The 22,876-nt window shown below is 46.8% G+C and overlaps 1 protein-coding gene across 2 annotated transcripts in view; it reads left to right on the top strand.

Moving 5' to 3' along the window:
- Positions 1–22,876, top strand: part of Ephb1 (EPH receptor B1) — a 448,378-nt gene that overhangs the window by 120,377 nt on the left and 305,125 nt on the right. For both annotated transcript variants that reach the window (XM_052718325.1, XM_052718319.1), the window contains exon 2: positions 16,539–16,603. In XM_052718325.1, the coding sequence (XP_052574285.1) occupies positions 16,539–16,603 (65 nt within the window). The remainder of the gene's footprint in view (positions 1–16,538; positions 16,604–22,876) is intronic.

Below are 22,876 nucleotides of genomic sequence, written 5' to 3'. Positions count from 1 at the left end.
AGGAAAGACACCTCTGGGTGCCAGGCTGTCTTTGTTCTGAAGCGTTGTCCTGACTTTGGCCTCTTGGAAAGTCCTTGGGAACTATTTTTCTGTTTTCTCACCCCCTTCTCAAGTTCTATGGAAGCACGGAGAGTCTTGATTTCAGTTGCTATATGGGAACACTGTGGGTACATGAGATAGTAGGCAAGACAGGAATCTGCTCCCCAGACCCTCTTGTTCCCAAACTACTGAATCTTCAACCCTCTTTTTCCAGTGTGAAGCATCAGACCCAGGGGAATCATGCTGTACGTAGCTATGGCTGCTGGCCCTGTTGCTCAGTGGACGAGACAGGCTGTGGGTCCTGCGTAGTGTGGAGATCCATTACCTTCTGCACCCATTAAACATATATGCCACTTTGCACAGTCCATGGCTCCTGCATGGATGTTCATTTCCAGCTAGATCAGTAAGCCTCTTCCACCAGCCCTGGAAAACAACTGTGGTCTCTTAGGTCTGGCTATGGGAGACCACAGACAGCTATTGCTCTCGGAGCACACTTCAAGGAGGAGGAAGAGGCAGGGTGCAGAGCAGGGCAGTGTCGGGGCTGCTGCAATGGTAGTATGGTCATTCTTCTAGATCATAGCCAGTGTCTGGAGCCCAAAAGACCCAGTGCCATTCTTAAGCCTCACTGCATGTCATAGGTTGGAGTATAGACTCTATGACCCTTTGGGTTCCCTCTTGGTAGACTTCCCACTGCTTCAGACCCAGGTGAGGCCTCACGGGTTCCATCTTGCTTTTGAGAGTGGCCATCAGGAAAGGTTGTTGCTGTGACTGCAACCTCATCCCAGATCCCTGCCATATGCAATGTATGGGCGTGGTGAAGGCTACAATATCCACGTCTGAGTTGAAGAGTGCTGAGGACTTAAAAGTGTGACTGAAGGGCTGAGTGTGGTTTCTCAGTCAGCTGTGGCTACTGAGGTTGGTTTAGAGGCAGGGCTGGGTAGAGGCAGTGCCCACCCTTCACAATGAGCATTGGCATTAGATAGCTAGAAGCTGGCCAGGTCTCCCCTGGTAAAGCTAAAGAGCTTGGGCCATGAGGAGACTCTGCTCCTCGTTATCAGTCATGCACTCTAACATAGCTGCTCTTTCCAGATCATATAAAACTTCCCAGAAGCTACAGTAAGTGGTTGGTGAATATTTCACTGACTCCCCTCAATTACCTGGCAAAGCAGATGTTGTTGTCCTCATTGAGAGGGTGACTGAACATTAATTTTAAGGGTCTAAGCAACTTGTTTGAGGTCATACAAGTAGACAGCGTTAGAGCTAAGGCTCATACTCAGGTCTGTCTACTTCACGTCCAGTATGGTCAACATGTTGTCATGGTGGCTGTCCTCTTGTATAGACAACTATAGGGCTAGATGGAGAGGGGACCCAAGATGGGGGTGCTGCCTAACTCCAAGTGTCATCAGGGACTTGGAAGGAATAAATGGTACAGTTTAAAGAGGCGACTGAGAGGAGATTAATGATGATGCTCTACAGGTGTTTCCTCCTCGTTGGGAGTGGTGGTACAGCCGTGGTCATGCAGCTTACCTGACTCAGGAACTTGACAAAATCGCAAGATGGACAAGCTGCTCCCCAGGGTTATAGAAACAGAAACAACTGGTAGGGAGAAGAGACTCAATCCATGTGAGCTCCCTGTAAGCTGTGCAGGGAGCTCCACGGATGCAGATTTCCTGAGTTGTCACCCATGTTGGGGTCGGCTTTTCAGTGAGGTGGCTGAAAGTATCACTGCTTTGGTTTATCATTGTTTATGATCTATCGGGGTAAATATATCTCTCTTTTCTATTTATTTCTTGTTCATCTCTTCCCCACGTAGTCCCACAACAAATTTTTTTAAGAGTTTTCTTAGAGTTGAAGACAACAAAGATGGTGTGGCCCTTGGAAGTTAGCAACAGCCCTGGCTTTCACCATCTGTAGACTTGAAAGGAGCCATGCCACCAGACCACAGCTGTTGGAGAGGGTCACCACCCTCTACAGTTAAGGAAGAAGAGCTGGAAATGTTCATGTGGGCTGTCAATCCCCACATCCCTCATGCTTCTGCTGGTGAGAGAGTACCCTGCTGATGCAGCCTGCAAAGTTCTTCCCAGGATAGAGCAATTTGAGAGGGTCTGAAGGACCAAATGGAGAGCCTCTATCCTTTGATTGCTAGTATGGGGGACTTTGAAGATATCTGGTCTTATTTATATCTGCATGAAGCCCAGCTATTGGATGGGAGACATCTCACAACCATGTTTCCAAGTGTCTTCCCTTTCTTCTTATGAGTTGGTTTGTGTTCCCTGGGAAAAAAAAGACGCCCAAGTCCTAACCTCCCATACCCGGCAGTGTGACCTCAGATGGGAACAGGTTTATTGCAGGATTAGTTAAGATTGATTCATACCAGAGTTGGGTAGATTCTTCTATAGCATGACTGGTGTGTACTTATAAAATGTCTGTAGATAATGAAAGGAGAGATGTCTAGGCTGAAGGTAGACAAAACACCACTAACTGGGCAACTACCAGAGAAAGCAAGGGATACCTCTGCCCTACAGATTTTAGAGGGAGTATGGCCCTCCTGATAGCTTGCTTCAAGAATTCTGACCTCAGGAACAGGGAGACAATACCTTTCTGTTGTTTTTAAGTCAATTGGGTAGTGGTGCCTTGGTGGAACCTTTCTAGCAAACCTCTTCTAGTCAGCTCCATATCTTATTAGTGGAGCTCCTGCAGAGTACAAGTCTACATATTCCCACACTACCATGGGGTCCAGTCATGCATGGGGATGAGGATGCAGAGGTCACCCTAGGACAGGGGTTCCCTTTAATTGCTTGCTATGTTTCTTATATATCAGAACTAGGAGCCGTAGAGACCCTCTGAGCCAGAAAAGAAGTGGATCCTTGTAAGTCACACAGCAAGTTCAAGGCTGGGCTGGTCAGAGAACAGAGCCCTTCCAAGGCATTTCAGGACTTCCTGGTACCCCACCCCAATCTTGTTCCCAGGCACGAGCTGAGCCTGTTTCTCTAAGAACCTGGCTCAGAAGGGCTTTTGGCGGGAGGGGCATCGGAACCACATCTAGCTTCCTGCTCATTCTTAAGGTAGGCCCCATGTGTGAACCAGTACTAGATCTGGAGCCTATCCCACCCCCTTGAGGCACTGTGCTGTGACCCATGTAAGCTGTGGCTCCTTTTATTTACCATAATTAATTGTACCCTGAAACATAAAAGAGGCAGAAGGAGAAAGGCGTGGCAGGGAGGACTGTGCAGATCTGTATGTCCTTTAAAAGAGCAAATTTCACAGTTTGTATTTCCAATTTGAATGCCTGTTCAGACTCATTCAATCAGTCAGTCATTCAACAGATGGGTTGGATTGGCTCATTCAGTTTACTCAAGCTTGTTTCTCTTCCTTGCTGGCCATTACCACCCGTCAATCAATGGAGACATGCATAATAATAGCTTCCATTTGCCTAAGATTTACACTTGGCAAAGCTAGTAAATAGGTGTTAGTCAAATGAGTGTACTTGATACAGAGCTTCTTTCAGGGCCAATGCTATTGGCTGAGGGAGATGCAGGAGAGGAGGCTCGCTGTTAAGGGACAAGGCCTTTGAAACCTAGCTGAGTAGGTGGAAGTTTCTGTCTGCAAGCTGCTTTCAAGTAACCACACAGGCTTAATATTAATTACAAATGCTCAGTCAATAGCTCAGGCTTATTACTGGCTAACTCTTACATTTAAATTAACCCACATTTCTTATCTATGTTTTGCCATGTGGCTTGGTACCTTTTCTCAATACAGCATGCCCATCTTGCTTCTCCTTGAGTCTGCTGGTGACTCCAGACTCCACCCTTCTCCTTCCCAGCATTCTCAGTTTGGCTTTCCCACCCAATCTCTTCTTGTCCAGCTATGGGCCAGTCAGTTCTTTATTAGCCAATGAGAGTAATACATACTCACAGTGTACAAAAGGATTATTCCACAGCACAGCTGGGCTGTGGTTTACTCACTGCTGGGAATTGAACATGTGTCTTTAGGGTTTATTGATGGTTATGGTAGCGAGAGCAGGCGTGCAGTGAAACTCAGAGCCAAAGCCACAGCTCTAACCTCTCTTGGTGCTCAAACGCAATAACTCAAACCAGACACTGAGGAAGTGAGAGTTACTCAGAACAAGGTGGACCTCCATGAGTAGAGCTAGGGCAGGCTTTATGACCTCCTATTTCAGCAGATGGAGAGAATGAAGAGGCCATTCCAGGAAGGAGGAACAGCACAAGAACCAGGGAGTGGGAGAGGTTTACTTTGAGGGATATTTTGGAGGAGGTATCTCTGGGTCAGAGCGGTCTTGGAAGGGCAGACATTAGTAACAATCCCCCAGTCAGTAGAGAGTCACAAAGTAGGGAGGGAAGGTGTGCTGCAAGAGGCATTTCTAGAAGATAATGTTAAAGTTGTGTCTCTGAACTTCGGTATTGTAAGACGATGTAATGACATAGAACTCTTAACTGTAAAGAGGCATGTCTATCCCAGCAGAACTTGCCTCTTGCTACTCTGTCCCTGCATAAGTAGGTCTCCCAGTTGAAGCATCACTTGAATGGCATCTTTGGGGCACACCCAACTGTTCCCTGATGTATGTCTGGGGGCTCATATTCTTATTCACGCCCTTCCACAACACTGCTGGTATGTGTGTGAGGACGGGCTACTGTCAGAACCTCAACTGTAGACAGTGCTGTGATGAACGTCGTCATGAAACAGGGCCTTCCTTCCGCCGTTCTTCGGCAATTGTTTCCTCTGGACGAACTCTTGAGAGTGATGGAGTGAGGTCATTCTGTGGTCAGAGGGCCTGATGTTGGATAAAGCTTTCCTTGGTGTGGTTATACAGCCTCCTCCAAAGCTGAATGAGTTGCACTGGCAGCAGATGATGAGGATGTCAGCGGCATAGAGGGCAGTTCAGATGGGGCTTCTGGTGAGACATCACTAGGGAGGTGGGTCCCAGTGTGCAGGATGGGGTCTGGACCCAGGGTGCAGGCAATAGGAAATGGGTGCCTTGAAGGAAGAAGCAATGGAAGTTGGCAAATGTTTTGATAGGAAACTAAGGAAAAGAAGGAAATCAAAACCAAATGTCAGTGGCTGGGGAAATAGCTCAGTTGGTAAAGTGCTTGCTGTAGAAGCACAAGAACCTGAGTTAAGATCTCTGGCACCCACATAAAAAAATCTAGACAATGTAGTGGCATACATTTGTGATTATTACCGGGAAGCAGAGACAAGTGGATCTCTGAAGCTTGATGGCCAGACAGCCTAGCCAAGTCATTGAGAGACCCTGTCTCAAAGAATAAAACGTCAGCCTCTGACCTCTATATGCACCTGTATACACATGTGAGTGTACACCCCCATACACAAACATGTACATCTGTATTACACACATACAAAAACACAGGTGCTAGGGGAAGGTGGCAGGAAAATTTGGAGGGAAGTTAGTGTGGAGAAAGAGGAGGAGAAAGAATGAATGTAGAGAGATTTAGGTGGGGTGGGCCCATGGGTGGAAGTGGGGTATGGAAACCTACTTGGAGTACGTTCTCACTTTAGCCTTCTGCAGCTTTACTGGGCCCATGCTCCAGATTTGCCAGAACATGAGCCCTTATTAAGTGCTTGGCTGGTACACTTAGCAGTTGACAGTCAACCAACCCTATCCCCAAACTCAGAGCTGGCAAAGCCTCTTCCTGGGTTCATTTTGAGCCAATTGAGAGGGACAGGGACCAAATCCTAGGTGGCCAGTCTGTACTGCTACAGGAGGCTTGGACATGCTAGGAAATTGGACTTGGTCACCTTTGGTGCTGAGACCCTTGTTGTAAGAGCTGTGGCTCCAGAGGGCCACAGAACATCTGAAGGGCTAGGCAGGTGTCATTCAGGAGCTGTAACAGGTGTGGATTGCCCAATGTGCAGGGCTGAGGCTGGCTTGCCCAGTGTGCAGGGTTGGGTCTGGGGTAGCATGGGGGTCCCTGGGAAAGGCAGAAAGCTTAGCTGTGCTCACTTATGGCCCCTAGCACACACTGGAGTTGCAGCTGGGGTTGGGGAGAGTCACCTTATACCTGCCAATATGGGCTAGGTCTTAGGGCTGTACGTGTATGCATGTGTGCATGTGCATTCATGTGTTTGTGGTGTGTGGGGGTTTGGAGGTCTTGGGGTGTAGTAGTAATAGTAGTAGTAATCTGTCCATGTGCTTTCAAGAGCCAAGAACTGGGAAAGGGAGGGAATAAGTGTCAGCTGCCTGTCAGGGCTTAGATGTGCTTACCCATGACCCCACTGTAGTCAGACTTTCTTTGGACCACCAGCTCCCAAATAATGATGCTGAGACTTTTTATTAATTATGAAAGCTTGGACTTAGCTTAGACGTGTTCCCAACTAGCTGTTATAACTTAAAATAACCCATTTATATTAATCTATGTTCTGACACGTGCTTTGTTACCTCTGCTCATTACCATGCATCTACTTCCTCCATGTCTGGCTGGGGAATCTCTGCCTCTCAGATTCTTCCCAGAGTTCCTATCTCTGCCCGGAAGTCCAGCCTATCCTTTCCTGCCTAGCTGTTGGCAGTTCGGCTCTTTATTAAACCAATCAGAAGATGTCTTAGTCAGGCAAGCAAGGATAGAGTGTTGATCAAATATCCTTCAACACCCTACTCTTGTAAAATTCATTGTTCATTAGTGTCCCTGCGTGCCACCTCCCTGTCACTCACCGAGGATAGAACTGCAGATTTACTTGCATGAGTATTGCGTTAGTTTCCATTTCCTGGTTGGCTGCAAGCTCCCTGAGGGCTGCCTTGTCTGTCTGCTCTCATTTTATTTCTGGAGTCTGCACTGTGCCCCACCCCCACATATTCCTCAAAAACTTTTGTACAAGTTTACTCGAACACCTTTTTGTCACCACTGCACAGTCCCCTCCCATGATTCCTTGCGAAGGAAGAAGTTGGGGCTGCTTAAGCCATGTCTGCCATGGGGCAAGACTCTCAGCTTCTTGTGTCCAGGGGACAGGAGCCTGGTTTGTGAAGCACACCGGGCTGTGGCTCCCAGTTCCAGAGTCTTGTGGGCTATCGAGAAAGGACCGCATGGCGGCACTGGTCCATGTTTGGTGGGCTTGTCTTGTCAAGTACCCATCAGGCATTGCCTCAGAAATGACCAGAAGCCCTGTTCCTCCATTCTTCTGGGCCTGTGTATATTGTTACCACCGTGGAGGACATTGTAAATCAACTGAATGTCTAATCTATGTCTCTCCAAAAAAAGAATGGCTGAACCGAACAAAGAGAGCTTATTTATTTCTCTTTTATCACGACAGGTATCTAATTCTCCCTCAAATATCAATACATCCACAGATGCCAATGGAGACAGAAAGAGAAACTGCCATCAAAGCCCGGCAGCAGCTGCCTCCTTTCCCTTAGAGGAAGCGTAGACCAGGACTTACACCCCAGGCCCCCAGGTGTGGCCCCACAGGTTGCTGGGTGGGTCATGAGGTTCTTGTGCTGAAGTCTCTAAAGAAAAATGTCCCCTGGGTTAAAGAGTTCATTTTGCCAGGCTCCTCTTTGCATCTTCCTTTCATCAGTCAGCCTAGCTCCTGCCAGAGCCCGCTTCTGTCCCTGCTTTGGACTGTCACTCAATTCCCTTCAACCTGCTTTTGCTCCTCCCAGTGTTGATCTGAAAGCCACTCCCCCAGTCCCTGTCCAAAGGGTGGGCAGGACAGTATACAGTTACTTTATTTTTCCTTCTTGAAAGCTGACTTCACCTAGGCAAGGAGATCAGCAGGACCCACTGAGGCAGGCACACTGATACCCCTGTGCAGAAAACCCTTGCACATTGCCTTGAGTTCTCTAGTCACCCTCTCGTGGGCGCAGGAGACCAGGAGGCCAGGTGTAGCTCTATTTCCTGTCCATGAGCTCATCCAGGGCACACATCTGTTCTCACCCATCGCGGTATCCTCAACGTATCTTCAATGTACATCATCAACTCCTCTTCCGACCATGCAAGGACATGGAGAGGTGATGGGTTGGAAATGTATCATTACCTTTCTGGAGATACCTTATGGGCATCCTGTAGGTACCAGTGCGTTGGATTCTCCCCATAGACCAGGACCATGAGCTGGGAATGACGGAGTTACTACAGCAATGATAACACATGCTTTGCCTCCCCCTCCTCCAGTATCTTCCCTATGAGACCACATTCTTCAGATGAAGAGGGGAGAGATGGAGGTGTTGAGCGCTGGGTCCTGGATCTGTCTTCCCAAACCCAGTCTTTTTTTCTATACTATACATGAGCTCCCAGAGGGGCAGAGCCTATGAGGTGATGGGCATGAGTCCCAGAGCCCTGTCCCCTGCAGGCATCTTTGGATCTGACAGCAACACATGCCCTTCCAGCTGGTCTGGTCCCCGTGCCACTGTTTGAGAGCAGAAGTGACGGTAAATATTGAATTGTGCTTCCCCCATAACTTTCTGCCAGAATCTCAATATGCTTTATAAATGCAAATGAGTGGTCGCTTCCTCTCCAGAGAGAGGTAAACCTCCCTAGATCACTTTTATTCAGCCCCCACCAGAGTGGAAAGCTGTAATCAGGAGTGCCCCATGCCAGAAGAGCAACTAACCTTAATCACGTGGAGTGGATGGCTCACGTGTCTGTGGTCCTCTGTCTCCATGCTGGTTGGGATGTAAGGAGATGGATTTCTCTTGCCACAGCTTCTGTCCAATAGACTGCATGAAAAATACTATTCATGAGCAGATTCAGTTACATTCTAAAGCAGGTGCCTGTGACTGTTATGGGGACTGAGATTGTATTTATGGAATTAACAGAACAAAGGAGTCCTTGGAAGGTTTGGAAACGAAATCCCATTCTGAGTTTTGATTCTGGACTCCATTTCCTCTGCCACTGTCACTTCCAACCAACTCAGTGCCCCTTCCGTGAGGTTCTGTGGTTGGTGCTGAGTTGAATTCCAGAGCTTTTGTGGCTTCATGGCCCAATCAGAAAGTGCCCCCATTGCTTCCTCAATCCCAGAGCTGCAGGAAACTTCCAGATCTGCCTGGTGGGACTTGAGCTGGGATCTGAGGCCTTCTGTGCCAGGATGGGAAGCTGTGTGACCTTTCAGAAAGCAGCGTCCCTCTCTGTGCCTTGGTTTTCTGTTCTGTCATATGAGTGCTTTTGTTCCTGCTTCAGACCCACCTGGCAGAGATATTTTAATGATCACTGAGATGAGCTTCTACAGGGGCTCCTGGAGTACCTTCTGAGAAGTGTATTATGTAAATGTGGTATGTCATTATGATCATTATTAGTGCTGTGAAGTGGAGATGAGGAGAGAAGGGAAGCTTGCTCTTCGCAACTGCTGTCGGCAGTTGGAGGGGAAAACAGACTCACGATGCCAGCTCTAGTGTTTTTCATGTGATAGCTCTGGGCTCAACTCTAACCCAAGCCCAAAGAGGGCAAGAAAGTGCAGCTTTTCCTTCTTCCAGGCAGCTTCCAAATGTGCGCTATCACTCCACTAGGGCAGAGATGCTAGCTGCAGGCAATGGTACATGTTCTCATGTGGCAGGGGAGGCTTTCTGTGGTCCTGTTGGTCCTGGCCCTACAGATATCCATGGGCCGTGCATTCCACACAGGCTCCTGGTGACTGCTGGGCCCTTGTTCGAGGTCCATGCAGATCTTTCTTTGTGGTTCCTCATTAATTAGACTTGCTCAGGCCCTCAGGCTCCTTGAAGCTCCTCTAGTGGCCATTAGCTGGTGAGGCCACTGGGCTGTGTTTTCACCTGCTGGGACGGTGGATGTCCAGGCCCGTTTCTGGAACTGACTTCCATCTTGGGCTCTGGGGTAGACAACCTTCAGGAGTAGCACTGACCAATGAATACATCAAGGACTTCTTTTCTTTGTTGAGTGCATGTGCCTCTGTGTGTGTGTGGTGTATGTGGTTTGTCTGTGTGGTGTGTGTGTGTATTGTATGTGGTTTGTCTGTGTGTGGTATGTGTGTGTATGTAAGAGAGAGAGAAATGTGTGTGTGGTATATGTGGTGTGTCTGTGTAGTGTATGTGGTTTGTGGTGTGTGTGTGTGTGTGTGTGTGTGTGTGTGATGTTTGTGTGGTATATGTGGTATGTATGTGTATGTGTGTGTGTGGTGTGTGTGTGTGTTGTATGTGGTTTGTCTGTGTGGTATGTGTGTGTGTGATGTGTGTGTGTGTGTGATACGTGTGTGGCATATATGGTATGTGTGCATGTGTGTGTATGAGATGTGTGTGGTGTATGAGATGTGTGTGGTGTATGTGTGTGTGTGTGTGTGTGTGTGTGTGTGTGTGTGTGTGTGTGTAGTTAAACATGCACCCATGTGTTAAGGCCAGAGGTCCATGTTGCCATGTTGGGTGTCTTTGATTGCTATCCACTTTATTGAGACAGGGTCTCCTACTGAACCAGGAGTTCACCATTTTGGCTAGACAGGCTGGCCAACCAATCATCAGGATCCTCCAGTTGATGCCTCCCCAGTGCTGAGATTATAGATGTGTGCTCTCCTTTTATATGGCTGCTAAGAATCTGAACTCAGTTCACCATGCTTGCGTAGCAAGTCCTTTACCCATCGAAGCATTCTGGTGATGATACCAGTCATCATTGTCTCTCTTCATTTCATTCCCACACTTCACCTCCAGTTTCTCTTTAAACCTTTACTTTCTGCCTTGAGGCTTGTTTCCTTCAAATCCAAAGATTTTAACTCTGCTTTCCACTTTCATATCTCTTTCCTGAAGAAGTGAGTATGGAATGGCTGTTCACCTGGTGTAGGGGAGGTGGTGGGAGACCAGAGGGAAAAAAGGCTCATCTATACCTACCCACTGTAGATGTAACCAACCATCTTATTAAATAAGAAACACAGAACCAATGCAAAGAAGAAAGCCAAGAGATGAGAGCTAAGAGCCTTACCTGCCTGCTGCAGCTAGCCTCTTAAGCCAAGAGACATCTCCGAAAGAGACCTACTTCCTGTGTGTTTGTCTTTATATAGACTTTCTGTTCTGCCTTCTCATTGGTTGTAAAACAACCACATGACTGCCTAGTCACTGTCTGTTCGCTGTATCCTTGAACACACAGAGATCTACCTAGCTCTGCCTACCAAGTTCTGGGATTAAAGGCGTGCACCACTACCACCCAGCTTTTGCTATGGCTCTAATAGCTCTGACCCCTGGGCAACTTTATTTATTAACATACAATTAAAATCACATTTCAGTACAAATAAAATACCACCATAACCCACCTCTGTGTTTTCTGCATTTCTGCAGCTGGGATGGGCTGTACTACTCTGTTGAGAGTTTAAATGAGTAAGACACCTCCACCAGAGTGTGTGGATTGTCAAAGATGTCACTCTGGTGGGGTGCTGGACCACACAGCTGTCATCTCAGCTACTCAGGAGGCTGAGGCATGAGGATCACTTGAGCTCAGGAGTTCTAGGTCAGCCTGAGCAACAAAGCAAGGCCTCATGTCATAGGGAAAAATTGCACCTCTGGAACAATTTGATGACCATCTAAAAGACCATACTGACTTATACCTTCTATGATATATCCAAAATTTTTAACTCAAAATGAATCATAAAGTACTAGGTGAAAAAAAAAACTTGCTACCTTTGGGCTGGGCAAAGAATTCTCAGATACGGTAGTAGACTATGAAAGAAAAGCTTGATTGTAGTTGTAAGTTTTCCTGGTCCTGCCCAGCTCCCACAGCCTCATGGTCCTACAGCCACTCAGATCCAGTGAACACACAGAAGCTTATATTAATTATGAACTGTATCACCTAATGGCTCAGGCTTCTTGCTAGCTAGCTCTTACATCTTAAATTAACCCATCTATAAATCTATACCTTGCCACATGGCTCGTGACTTACTGGTATCTTTACATCTTGCTTCTCCTGGCGGCGGCTGACAGTGTCTCCTCTATTGTCTTTCTCCTTTCTCTCTCTCTAGTTAGAATGTCCTGCCTAACCTTATTTTGCTTCACCATTGGCCAAACAGCTTTATTTATCAACCAATCAGAGCAACACATATTCACAGCATACAGAATGACATCACCCATCACTTGATGAATTGGGCTTTGTCAAAAGTAAAAACTTGGGCTTTTGAAAAGACACTGCTAAGAAAATGAAAGGCAAGCACCTGAATGAGAGTAAATATTTACAAAGTGTGTATCTGAAAAAAGACCAGGGTCCAGAAGATACAAAGACCTCTGAGGAGACCCCAGGAAGGCTGGATAGAGGTGGGAGGTGCTTGCCTCCCCAACCAGGAACCAACACAGTGAAGTGGATGCTGAGGGGACTGCTGAGGGAGTAATGGAAGCCCTGTGAGACAGGGAGACCTGGGATAGCTGCCCAGAGAGGGGCAAAGAACAGCAGGAACCAGGACCCTGAGCCCCTGGTTGGGGAGATGACCATTTTTTTGGGGAAATGGTCAATAGAACAGTCCTGGAAGAGCCCAATTTCCAGGGACAACTGCAGTCTAGCTGTCAGAGAATTCCATAGTCATGACAGGCCAGGGCTAAGTTGAGGTTGCTGACTGGAGTTTGCACCATAGCATTTTTCAGAGAGAGAGAACCTACATGGTCTCCTTCCTCCTCTTCCTTTGAGTACTAGAATGATGCAAGTAGTGTCCTTTTGAGGATAGAGCTACTGCAGAGATTCATATGCCTCTCCCCAATGGGAACATAAACTTCTGCCTGTGCCCAATCTGGGTGCCCTGCAAACATTCTCCCCAACTTGCACAATGCATGAAAGCTTCATGAACTCAACTAGATCTACCAGTACAACTGTGACTCCAGTATACAAACCCGTGTAGTGCCTTGTACAACAGGGACAGGTGGTTCAGCACAGCATGTGGTGCAACCCCCAAGACCCAAAGAAACAAAGTGCTTGCTTTCTGGGACCTGGGCCTCTCCCACCCATGCCTCCCTGCCATTCACTGCCGCTGCCAGCATACATCACTACTTCCTCCTATGGTCCCCCATCCTTTAGTGCCTTCAGAGTGCACCACTGAGTGGCACAAGGACATGCCTCTTATTAGATCTCTGCTGCCAGCAATGCTCACCACAGTGAGGTTTAGGGACACATCCTCCATACTCTTCCGTGTTCCCAGTGCTACCACTGCCATTATAGGGGACCATCAGTGACAGAGGTGCTCATCTTAAGACATTAGCTACTAAATTCTGTATCTCTGGCCTTGCTATTTTTGTCACAAGAGTCTATGTAATAGGTACCCTACCACCACTGCTCTATGCACCAGTCACTACACCCACTTGGCTGCTAGAATGTCCCTGCTCCCACACAATCTGAAATCAGATGGGCCCTGCTGTCACATGCACCATCTTAAAAGCTATTGATTCTAGCCAAAGAATCTATATAGAGACTGTACTGTGGCACTAACCTGGCACTAAATCCAACTCAGTCTACCAGACAACTACACTAAGAAACATCTTCAGCTGAAAGATGTTCATATGAAGGCTGCCCTTCAATTGGAGGAGACACATAATCTTTGGGATGTGCAAACATCGATGTGGAGACACAGTAAATATGAAGAAGCACAGAGATACAATGCCTCCAAAGGAGTACACTACTCTCTAGCAAGAGACCCCGAAGAAAAGGAAAATGATGAGATGCCTGACATGCAATTCAAAATAATGATTCCAGGGACACTCAGTGAGAATCAAGAGAATACAAACAGATGAGTCAGTGAGATTTTAAGAGAACAACTCACAGCATGAATGAGGAATATAGTAAAGGGATGGAGACCGTGGGAAAGAAGCAAAGGCTGGACTGAAGAACTCAGGAAATCAAACATAAAACAGAGTTAAGAGCCTCACTGACAGACTCCATCAGAAAGAAGAAAGGATTACTGAACTGTAAGCTGAATCTTTTGAAACATCCCAGGTCATAAAAAGCGGGGGAAGGGGTGTCTTGAGGGTTAGGACTTTTGGAGCACCATTGAACAAATTATTTTCAAATTATCAGTGTTCAAGAAAGTGAAGGGATGGGGAAAGACACAGAAAAAGTGTTCAATAATAGTAGCAAATGTCCCTAACCTTGGGAGAGATACAGACATCCAGGCCCAGGCAGCCCCAAAGATCTCAAAAAGACTTGACCTACAAAGGTCTTCTCCATGATGCTTAGATGCAAACTATGAAAATTACAAGACAGAAAATTCTAAACACAGTGAGAACTGCCAGATCATTTTTTTAAGAGACCCCCTGCTCTGGGCAGACTAACAGCAGAGTTTTCTTTGCAGAAACTTTATAGGCTAAGAGGGAATGATATGGTACATTCAAAGTTTAGAAAGAAACAAATCTACCAACCAAGAATATTATACCCAGCGATGTCTACCTTTGGAAGTGAAAGAAAGAAAAAAGTTGTCTCCAGACAAGAAAAACTGATAGAATTCACAGCCTCACCAGACTGCTCCTTCCAAGAATATTATAGAAATCATAGAATCATATAAAACAGAAAGAAAACTTCTGCTCAGAGATTGGGAGCATATAATACCATTGTCAGAATGTCTGTTCTACTCAAAGTAGTTCACAAACTCAATCCATCAAAATACCAATGTCGTCCTCTTCAGAGCTAGAAAAGACGATCACAAAATTCATATGGATATAGACAAGATTCAGGATACCTAAAGCAGTGTTATGCAAAAAGAATGAAGTGGGAGACATCATAATGCATGATTCAAAACATGTGACAAAGCTACAGTAATCAAAACAGCATAGTCTAAGACAGCTAGTCATTGACAAAGGCTTCAAGAGCATATATTGGAGAAAGGACAGTCTCTTCAATAAATGGATTTGTCAAAGTTAGATATACACATGCAGGAGAATGAAACTAGATTCCCACTTCTCAGAGTGGCGAGAGAACAAGGGAGATTCCTGATGTCAAACTTTGGCCTACACACACACACACACACACACACACACACACACACACACACACACACGCACACATGCACACATGTGCACTCAAGCACATGTGAAGACTCATACACACATGTGCTCAGCATAAACATATACAGGAAAATTTTTTTCGAGGGAGGAGAGAAAGGCGAACTTATTCATTCCCACTAGTGAGAATGTAGTTGAGCAAGGTCACTATGGAAAATAGAAGGGGATGGGTCTCAAAAAACTAAACTATGGCCACCATATTGTTCAAAAACCCCATGTCCATGTCTGAATATATATCCAAAAAGGAATGGAATCATTGTGTCAAAGAGAAACCTCATGCTTGTCTTTATTACAGCATTATTCACAATAGCAAAATGTGGGATCAGCCAACATAGCCACTGATAGGTGAATGGAGTTAAAAAAATGTGATGTTATACACACACACACACACACACACACACACACACACACACACACACATATGTGGGATAGAATACTATTGAGCCACAAAGAAGGCACAGTATGCAATGCTGATGAAGATTTGGAAAGATTACTCCTACTCTCATGCAATAGCTCCAATCTGGAAAAGAGTAAATATATGAACAAATTGAAGTGCATTCATAAAATGAGATTCCATTTAGCAATAAAAAGCAATGAAGCTGAGTGTGGTGATACACACTTGTTCTCCCAGCACTCAAGAGCTGGAGTGTGGAGAATTGTGAGTTCAAGGCCAACTTGGACAACACCACAAGACCCTAGCTCAGAAAAGTTTTCACCCACCCAAATACCAACAAAAATAATAACAAAGGAAAAATTATAGTATTCTCAAAATATGAGTACATCTTGAAACTATGATCCTGAAAGCAGCCAGATAAAAGCTGTACAGAGTATATAATTCAACTTCTAGAAAATTAAAAACAATGGCTTTTACTTTATAATGACTATGGATCAGCCATTGCCTAGGGACAGGGATAGACTGGGTTATGAGCAAGAGGTTAAGAAGACCAACAGGGGATAAAGAAATATTTACCTGTGCTTGTGCTGAGGCTAAAACAGTACATTCCTGTTTTGGATTTGCTGCTTGTCAAATTTTCTAAGCCCTTGTCAGGTTATTGGGGAAGAAAGTGGGCATATGTCTGGTCCAGGGGCAAAGAGATTTGTGGGAAGAGATTTCGGGGAGCAGTTGGTGTCTGGGAATTGCCATCTCAGGGCATCAACAGGGAGGAGGCAGGGGAATTTGTGGGGAGAGAAGAGAGGCTGGAGAAGCAGTTAGGTACAGAGGAGGACACACAAAGGATCCATTAAGGCTAGAGGAAGGCATATAGTTTGGGCACTGGGTCAGTATGGCCCTGAGAAAGCCCTTGGGTAGTGATGTGATGTAGGTAGATGCTGGATGTAGGGGATTAAGATGTGAGTGCAAAGATGGGTCCTGGCACACAGGTAACTGAGGAGTTCTGGAGAGAAGAACATGAGGTCTGCAGTGGGTCTCAGCAAGCTCTGTCCCCTCACTGTGTCTTGGTTGTTACAAAGGAGGCTGAGTACAAAGATACCCAAGGCTACCACCACAGCACCAGCACTGGCACCAGCTACTGTCACACATAGCTTCATGCACTCTTCTCTTTCTGATTTGCAGAAACGTTGATGGACACAAGGACAGCCACTGCAGAGCTGGGATGGACAGCCAATCCTGCCTCTGGGGTGAGTATCAGACCAGCATCCTTCAGTCCTACAGGGAGGTCCTGAGTCCATAGGGTAGCTGGGAAGTGCAGGGCTTTCCTAAAGGCATACATGTGGGGAGCAGTACACAGAGGGGATGTTGGGTGTACTACTTATCCAGAGAGTAGCACCACAGGGTCTCAGAGCTGCTCCTTTATGTGTGGTGTAGAGCATCTCATGACCCAGTCTTTCAAGACAACTAGCTCCTGGACGATGCAGACCATAGATGTATCAGAATGGAGACCTTAACACTAATGCCTTTACTGCACATCAGAGATCAGCAGTTCCCACAGGGCTGCAGAGAGGCCTAGAGCATGAGGAAGGGGCTGGTGGTCAGAAGTGCTGAGGCTATCATGTACCTGGAGCTTGCCTTAGAGACACATTCTTAATTCATTTGGTTAGTGTACATGTACCTGGCCAGATGCTATAGATATGATGAACAGCTTTGTGATGCTCATGGTCTCCTGTGAAAGCCATCCATGTTCACGGGTAAGTTAGGGTGCATCTCTTCATTGTCACACTGGAGAGATCAATGGACACATATGACACAGAGTTGGAAATGAGGAACCAGAGGGGGGCAAGAAGTCTTCCCAAAGAAGGTTCATGTCAGCTGGATTGCGGGGGGGGGGGGGGGGGGGGGGGGGGCGGGAGTTTGACAAGCAGGGCGTGGAGTGTTGGGGAAGACATTCCAGGTAGGAGGGACAGCTGGTCAAATGGTGAGTCATGAAAAGTCATGAGGCACAAGTCTGTGTGTAGAACACGGAGGTGTGGGGAGAGTGTCAGGATGAGTTGGGGCAGATTAGAGCACAGCTCAGTCAGAAGGTCCTTGGGTTTTTAATCTTCCAGGAGATGGAGAGATCTGGGCCACAGAATAAAAGAGTCACCCTGCTGATAGGGCTGTAGAGAACTGCTGGAAGAAAGGCATGGAAGAGGCTCCTTCAGCTGCCTTGGGTGCATCAGGAGAATCAGATTTAAATGCTCTAGTCACAGAGCCCTTTGAGAAGAGTGAAGGAGGGGGAGTCAGCAATGATGGACCACAGTGAGATAAAGGGGATAGAGAAGATACTCACATGTCCTGCACAGTGATTGGCTGGCTCTGGGTCTTAATGACAAAGTGAGAGTACAGGGGGATGAGTAGGCTCTTCTTCCCATTCAAGGAGTGAAGTCAGGTAGAGCAGGGTGGCCCTAGGTTTCCTCACCTGCCCTTGACTTTCTTTGTTTCTGTGTTTGGTAACATGTGTGTTCCATAATGGATCTTTAGCACAATAAGGCCTCACCTTATCCTAAGGCCTCCTCAGGTAGTAGGTCAATGGTGCTCTCAGTGTGTACTCCCCAGGACTCTCACTCTCCCCCACCCCAACCCCTGCATTTGCAGGTTGCATTACCAAGTGTAAGTACCATGCCTTGGGTCAGGATGAAGTTAGCATCGAGTTAGGACCTAGCAAAGGACCCAACTGGACAGGTTCAAATACTGCTAGAAATACTGTAGGCAACCAGGGGAAACCAGCCCACTCTACCTGGGACTTCACAGGAAGCTGATGAGATGATCAATCTGAGATGCCTGAATGTTCTAAGCTTGTTCCCTTCACAATCTCATTATTGTTGACTAGCTTACATGTCTTTATAAGGAACGTATATGATTTGTAGATATTCTCCTTGATTTGTTTTTCTTTCCCTTTCTTCTTGTACATAACTTCTGTCTTCTTAAACCTTCAATCTTTCCCAAGGAAGCTGTTCCTTGAGGGAGACATTCAAAGTCAAGTGATGCCCTTTAGAGATGACAGCTGCCTGACTGCTCACAGTCTGCCCTTCACACTGGTTCCTAACGTAGCACAACATTTCTTATAGGGATCCTACAACCAGATAAGTAGTCAACTGATGCTCCCAGAACCTGCTGAGTTTGTCTGGCTTAGACCAACTAGTGGGATGCTCAGGCCAGTCCTTGGCCTGGGTCCGCCAAGCCCCGGCAGTCCGACAAGCCCACTTATAAAATAAACACACAAACGCTTATATTATTTAAACTGTTTGGCCTAATGGCTCAGGCTTCTAGCTATCTAGTTCTTACATCTTAAATTAATCCATTTCTATAAATCTATACCTTGCCACGTGGCTCATGGCTTACTGGCATCTTCACGTGCTGCTTGTCATGGCGGCGGCTGGCAGTGTCTCCCTCCGCCTTCCTGTTCTCTCAGTTCTTCTCTCTGTTAGTCCCACCTATACTTCCTGCCTGGCTACTGGCCAATCAGTGTTTTATTTATTGACCAATCAGAGCAACACATTTGACATACAGACAATCCCACAGCAGCCTTATGTCAGGGGTAGGATTTAAGGCACAGCCTTCAGAAGTGATGAGAGGTCCCAGTTTAGGGCTGGAGCAGAAGATAAACTTCAGACCCAGAGGAGCTTAGGTCACTTGAGAAGCTAAAAAGACATGGTAGGTAGTTCATATCTACTTAGGACCCAGTGGAAAATATAGCGGACACAGGCCTTGAATTATCTCTGTATAGTCAGTAAGCCATTAGTTAATCAAACTGAAGAAGGCAACTGTGTGGTATCATTATGTGAGCCTGGAGGGAACTTTGAGTTAGGTTTGCTCTGCCTTAAACTTGTTCTCCCCAAGAAGGGAGGCAGTTGGCATTTTGGTGGATGCTGTCCACAGCACATGGCTGGCTTGTTGGGCTCCACAGAGAGAGCCTGAGAGACTCTTTGGTTTATGTGGCTATCTGTGTACCTCTGCTGTTCTACTTAAGAACAGCCTTGGGCTTGGCTAAGCACCTGTATATAGCCCACAAGCCGTTTTCAGCTCTGTTGTTAGAAAGCTGACTCTAATAATTACATGTCAAAATTAGAACATATTTATGCCAAAATTCAAACTCCCACTTGGTAATTAAGCACTCGCCTTTAATGTAAGCCTCTTGGTTTAATGAAAATCACATGCTTCCTGGTAAACAGAGGCAAAGGGTAAAAATCACATAAATGGACAGAGCCAGAGAGGTGCTGAGTTCCCATGTGAGGACATCCCAGTGTAGTTCGCCAGGAAGCCCCTTCCTAGGCTGGGTCCATCCTTGTCCTGTCAGCCCTGCACAGTGTAGGATTTCCAGGCAGTGGTGAGTTCAGAGAGTCTGGGGTAATCACTACACTGTAAATGGTGGCCTTCACGGATGCACGTTCCTCTGCAGTCCTGTTTGTAGGTGCTGCCCAGCCCTTTCCGTTCTCATCTTCCTCCACGACCCTGTGCCCTGCATGTATCAGCTCTGCTCCATCCCCTCCGGGATCCTCCTGGGTCCTCCTCCCACTGTGGCTCAGAGGTCACAACACTGGCCTCTCACAGCCTGCCATAAGGAAAATAATGTGTTCACATTTTCAAGGCCCAGAGGATGAGTCTGCTCTAGTTCCATGTCCCTGGTTCCAGCCTAGCAGGGCACAGGCACCAGGAATGTCTGTCAACTGAGTAAGTGATACCTCTTTGCATCTGTAACCCAGGGTTCTACACTAAGAGATGCCCAGGGCAGGTTCATTGTAGCCCAACAAAGAGTTAGTTCTAGGCCTTGCAGTATCCAACTGTCATTAAAGAGCTAGTTAGCAATGCAAATAGCACTACCTCTAAGATGAGTCTGATGGAGGAGAATGGACACCCAGAAGGTGTCTTTCATTTCGAGTTCTGACTGTAATGGGTTAGAGGCAAGTCTGGGTCCCTCTGAGAGCCAGGCATATTCAGTTTCCTTGTTGGAAATCCAAACCCAAACTCCCTTTACTCTCAAAGACCTTGGGCAGAGCTCACCTACTATTGCACCTGAGCCATGGATGACCGCTTTAGTGTCAGTTCCTGGGTCTATGATGTGAGTCTCTAAGAATATCTATGAAGTTCTCATCTTCAAAGACTGCTTTGTGGGCTTCCAGACTCCATGTGCATCTATACTGCCTCTCGGAATCACCTTCACAGCCAGTGGCATGTGGAGTTGACTATTTTAATACTAGCCATTCTTCACCAAGGCTTAATAATCCATAATCAAGCCTGGCAAGCCCACAGTTTGAGTGAACGGGGCTCCTGTGTGTTCTCTGTATGTAATCAGCGTGTGTGTGTGTGTGTGTGTGTGTGTGTGTGTGTGTGTATACATACATATACATATATACATATAGATACACACTTGTATGCATATTTTATATGTGTGTTTGTATATATGTGTATATATGTGTACCTATATGTGCCTATTTGGGGTATGTAATTTATATGTATATATGTATATGTGTGTATACATATGTTTATATTTGTATATATTTGTGTCTGGGTATATATCTATGTGTGTATATCTGTGTATATGTGCATATTTATGTGTGTATGTATGTATATTTGTATGCCTTTACATTTCTACACATGTATCAGTGTATGTGTGTGTATCTGAATACACATGTATATTTATGTGTGTATGTATATGCCTGTGTATATAAGTGCTTGGGTGTATAGGTGTCTATGTATGGACAGATGAAGTTAAATGTGTTTTGCCCAGGCCTCTCTAGGCAGTTCTGTGGTGTGCTGGGAGGATTATTGAACTGATAAGTGCTAAACATCTGGAGCCAGATGCTGAGGAGGGAAAGAATCCTATCTGAAAGTCTATATCTGACCATTAACTCTCTGCACAAGCTGCCGGCGGGTGTAGGGATTTTCTGGGTGTCCAGGTGTAGACTGTCTGGGCCCCTCAGCAGCCCTGGCTATGTCTCTGTCCTCAGGTCCTCCAGGTACCCTTGCCAGCTGGCTCTCCTGGGAGTGAGTTAAGTGTACCCAGGAGAGAAAGCCTCTCCAGTAACTGCCTGTCTCTTCCGAGGCCAAACAAAATCAATTCAGATTTTTGTGGGCTGTTGAGTGACAAGCCTGTGGAGCAGCAGCCTAGGCCCCAGGCCATGACATCAGATCCCTGCTCACATTCCCACTTGGCTGATCCCGTATGCAGGAGACCAGAGCCTGCTCTTTAGACTCCCTCCCTCTGTGGAGCAACAGCATCACACAGGACAGGGAGTGGGTAAAGAAGTTTTCTTTGGCACCTACTTAGGAAGCACTAGCCTATTATCAGCCCTCTGGAGGGCTGAGTTTTTTTCTCCTCTTCCTTTGATGACTCAATCCTGCTAATTAGGACAGAAGCGCCTGAGCTGAGTTAGGGGTAGATTCAAGTGAGATTTGACTGCGGGTGAGAGAAAGGGTTTTGTGAATGGAACTTCCCCTATTTGACTTTGGAACCCTGCCAGGAGCAGGAGGGCCGAGGGTGGGGCCTGCTGTGCTTTCTCAGACTGTGTGCTGGTCTGAGAGCATGTAGCCTTTTGGCTGGGTACTGGTAGCTACCCTCAACCTGCACTTTCCCTTAGTCAGGACTTTTGGTGGCCAGCGACAGAAAAGCCCAAGCTAGTCTCTGAGGAAGCAGCCCGGCTCATGGCTTGCATGGTCCAGGTGGCATGAGGTTATAGGTTGGGCCAGTCTAGATCTTTGGGGTGAGCTGACTTCCCTCGATACCCCACTCTACACCTGTCCCCTTTTTTCTTTCTTTTCTATCTCCTCCCCACTCTTTCTCTTGCTGCGTCTCCCACAGTGTTGTGTATTGGTCTGGCGCTACAGCTCCTCTTTCTCCCAACGTGTCTGCAGCAGCTCCTGCCCTTTCGAATTGTCTTCCATCTTTCTGCTAGGAAAGAGGAAACACCTGCTGCTGGATCCCCGAGCAGAAGCCCTGGCCTTTGTTCTACTTGGGCCTCGGTGGCTGGGTTTGGATTCTGTACCCTCCCTCAGAGTGCTTGTTGCTCACATACAGCCTGTGTCTGCTCGGTGTTGAACTAGGCCCCGTGGAAGCCCAGGGACGGCAGGGAAGGAGGAAGAGCTCCACTGGGGGAAGCAGGGTATAAGTTCCAGAAAGTATTAGATGGTAAATAAAAATGGAAAAACAAACAGCAAGCCCAACACTGGAGAAGAGGCTGCATGGACCAACCCCTGGGATTTCCCGGGCTCCATGTTGCTGCCAAGGAAACTAAAATGAGGAGACGCTGATCCATTTCCTTAGATCACATGGCTAAAAGGTGTCCCCGCTGCCCTTTTACCTCTGCCCTTTAACCTCCGGTAGGCTGATCCTCTCTGGCACAACTAATGAGATGCCTGCTTAGGGCAGACCGCAGATGTGAATTGTGGAAGGCTCAAGCCGAGTTGCCCATGAGGTCCAGGAATTCAGGCGCAGTGTGTAAAAGGTTTTATTTTTCTCACAGTACGAGCCATGAATG

The sequence above is a fragment of the Peromyscus californicus genome, unplaced genomic scaffold (assembly GCF_007827085.1).
Source record: "Peromyscus californicus insignis strain IS unplaced genomic scaffold, ASM782708v3 Scaffold_11__1_contigs__length_118956290, whole genome shotgun sequence".
NCBI classification, from domain to species: domain Eukaryota; kingdom Metazoa; phylum Chordata; class Mammalia; order Rodentia; family Cricetidae; genus Peromyscus; species Peromyscus californicus.
This window is presented reverse-complemented; position numbering and strand designations above follow the sequence as displayed.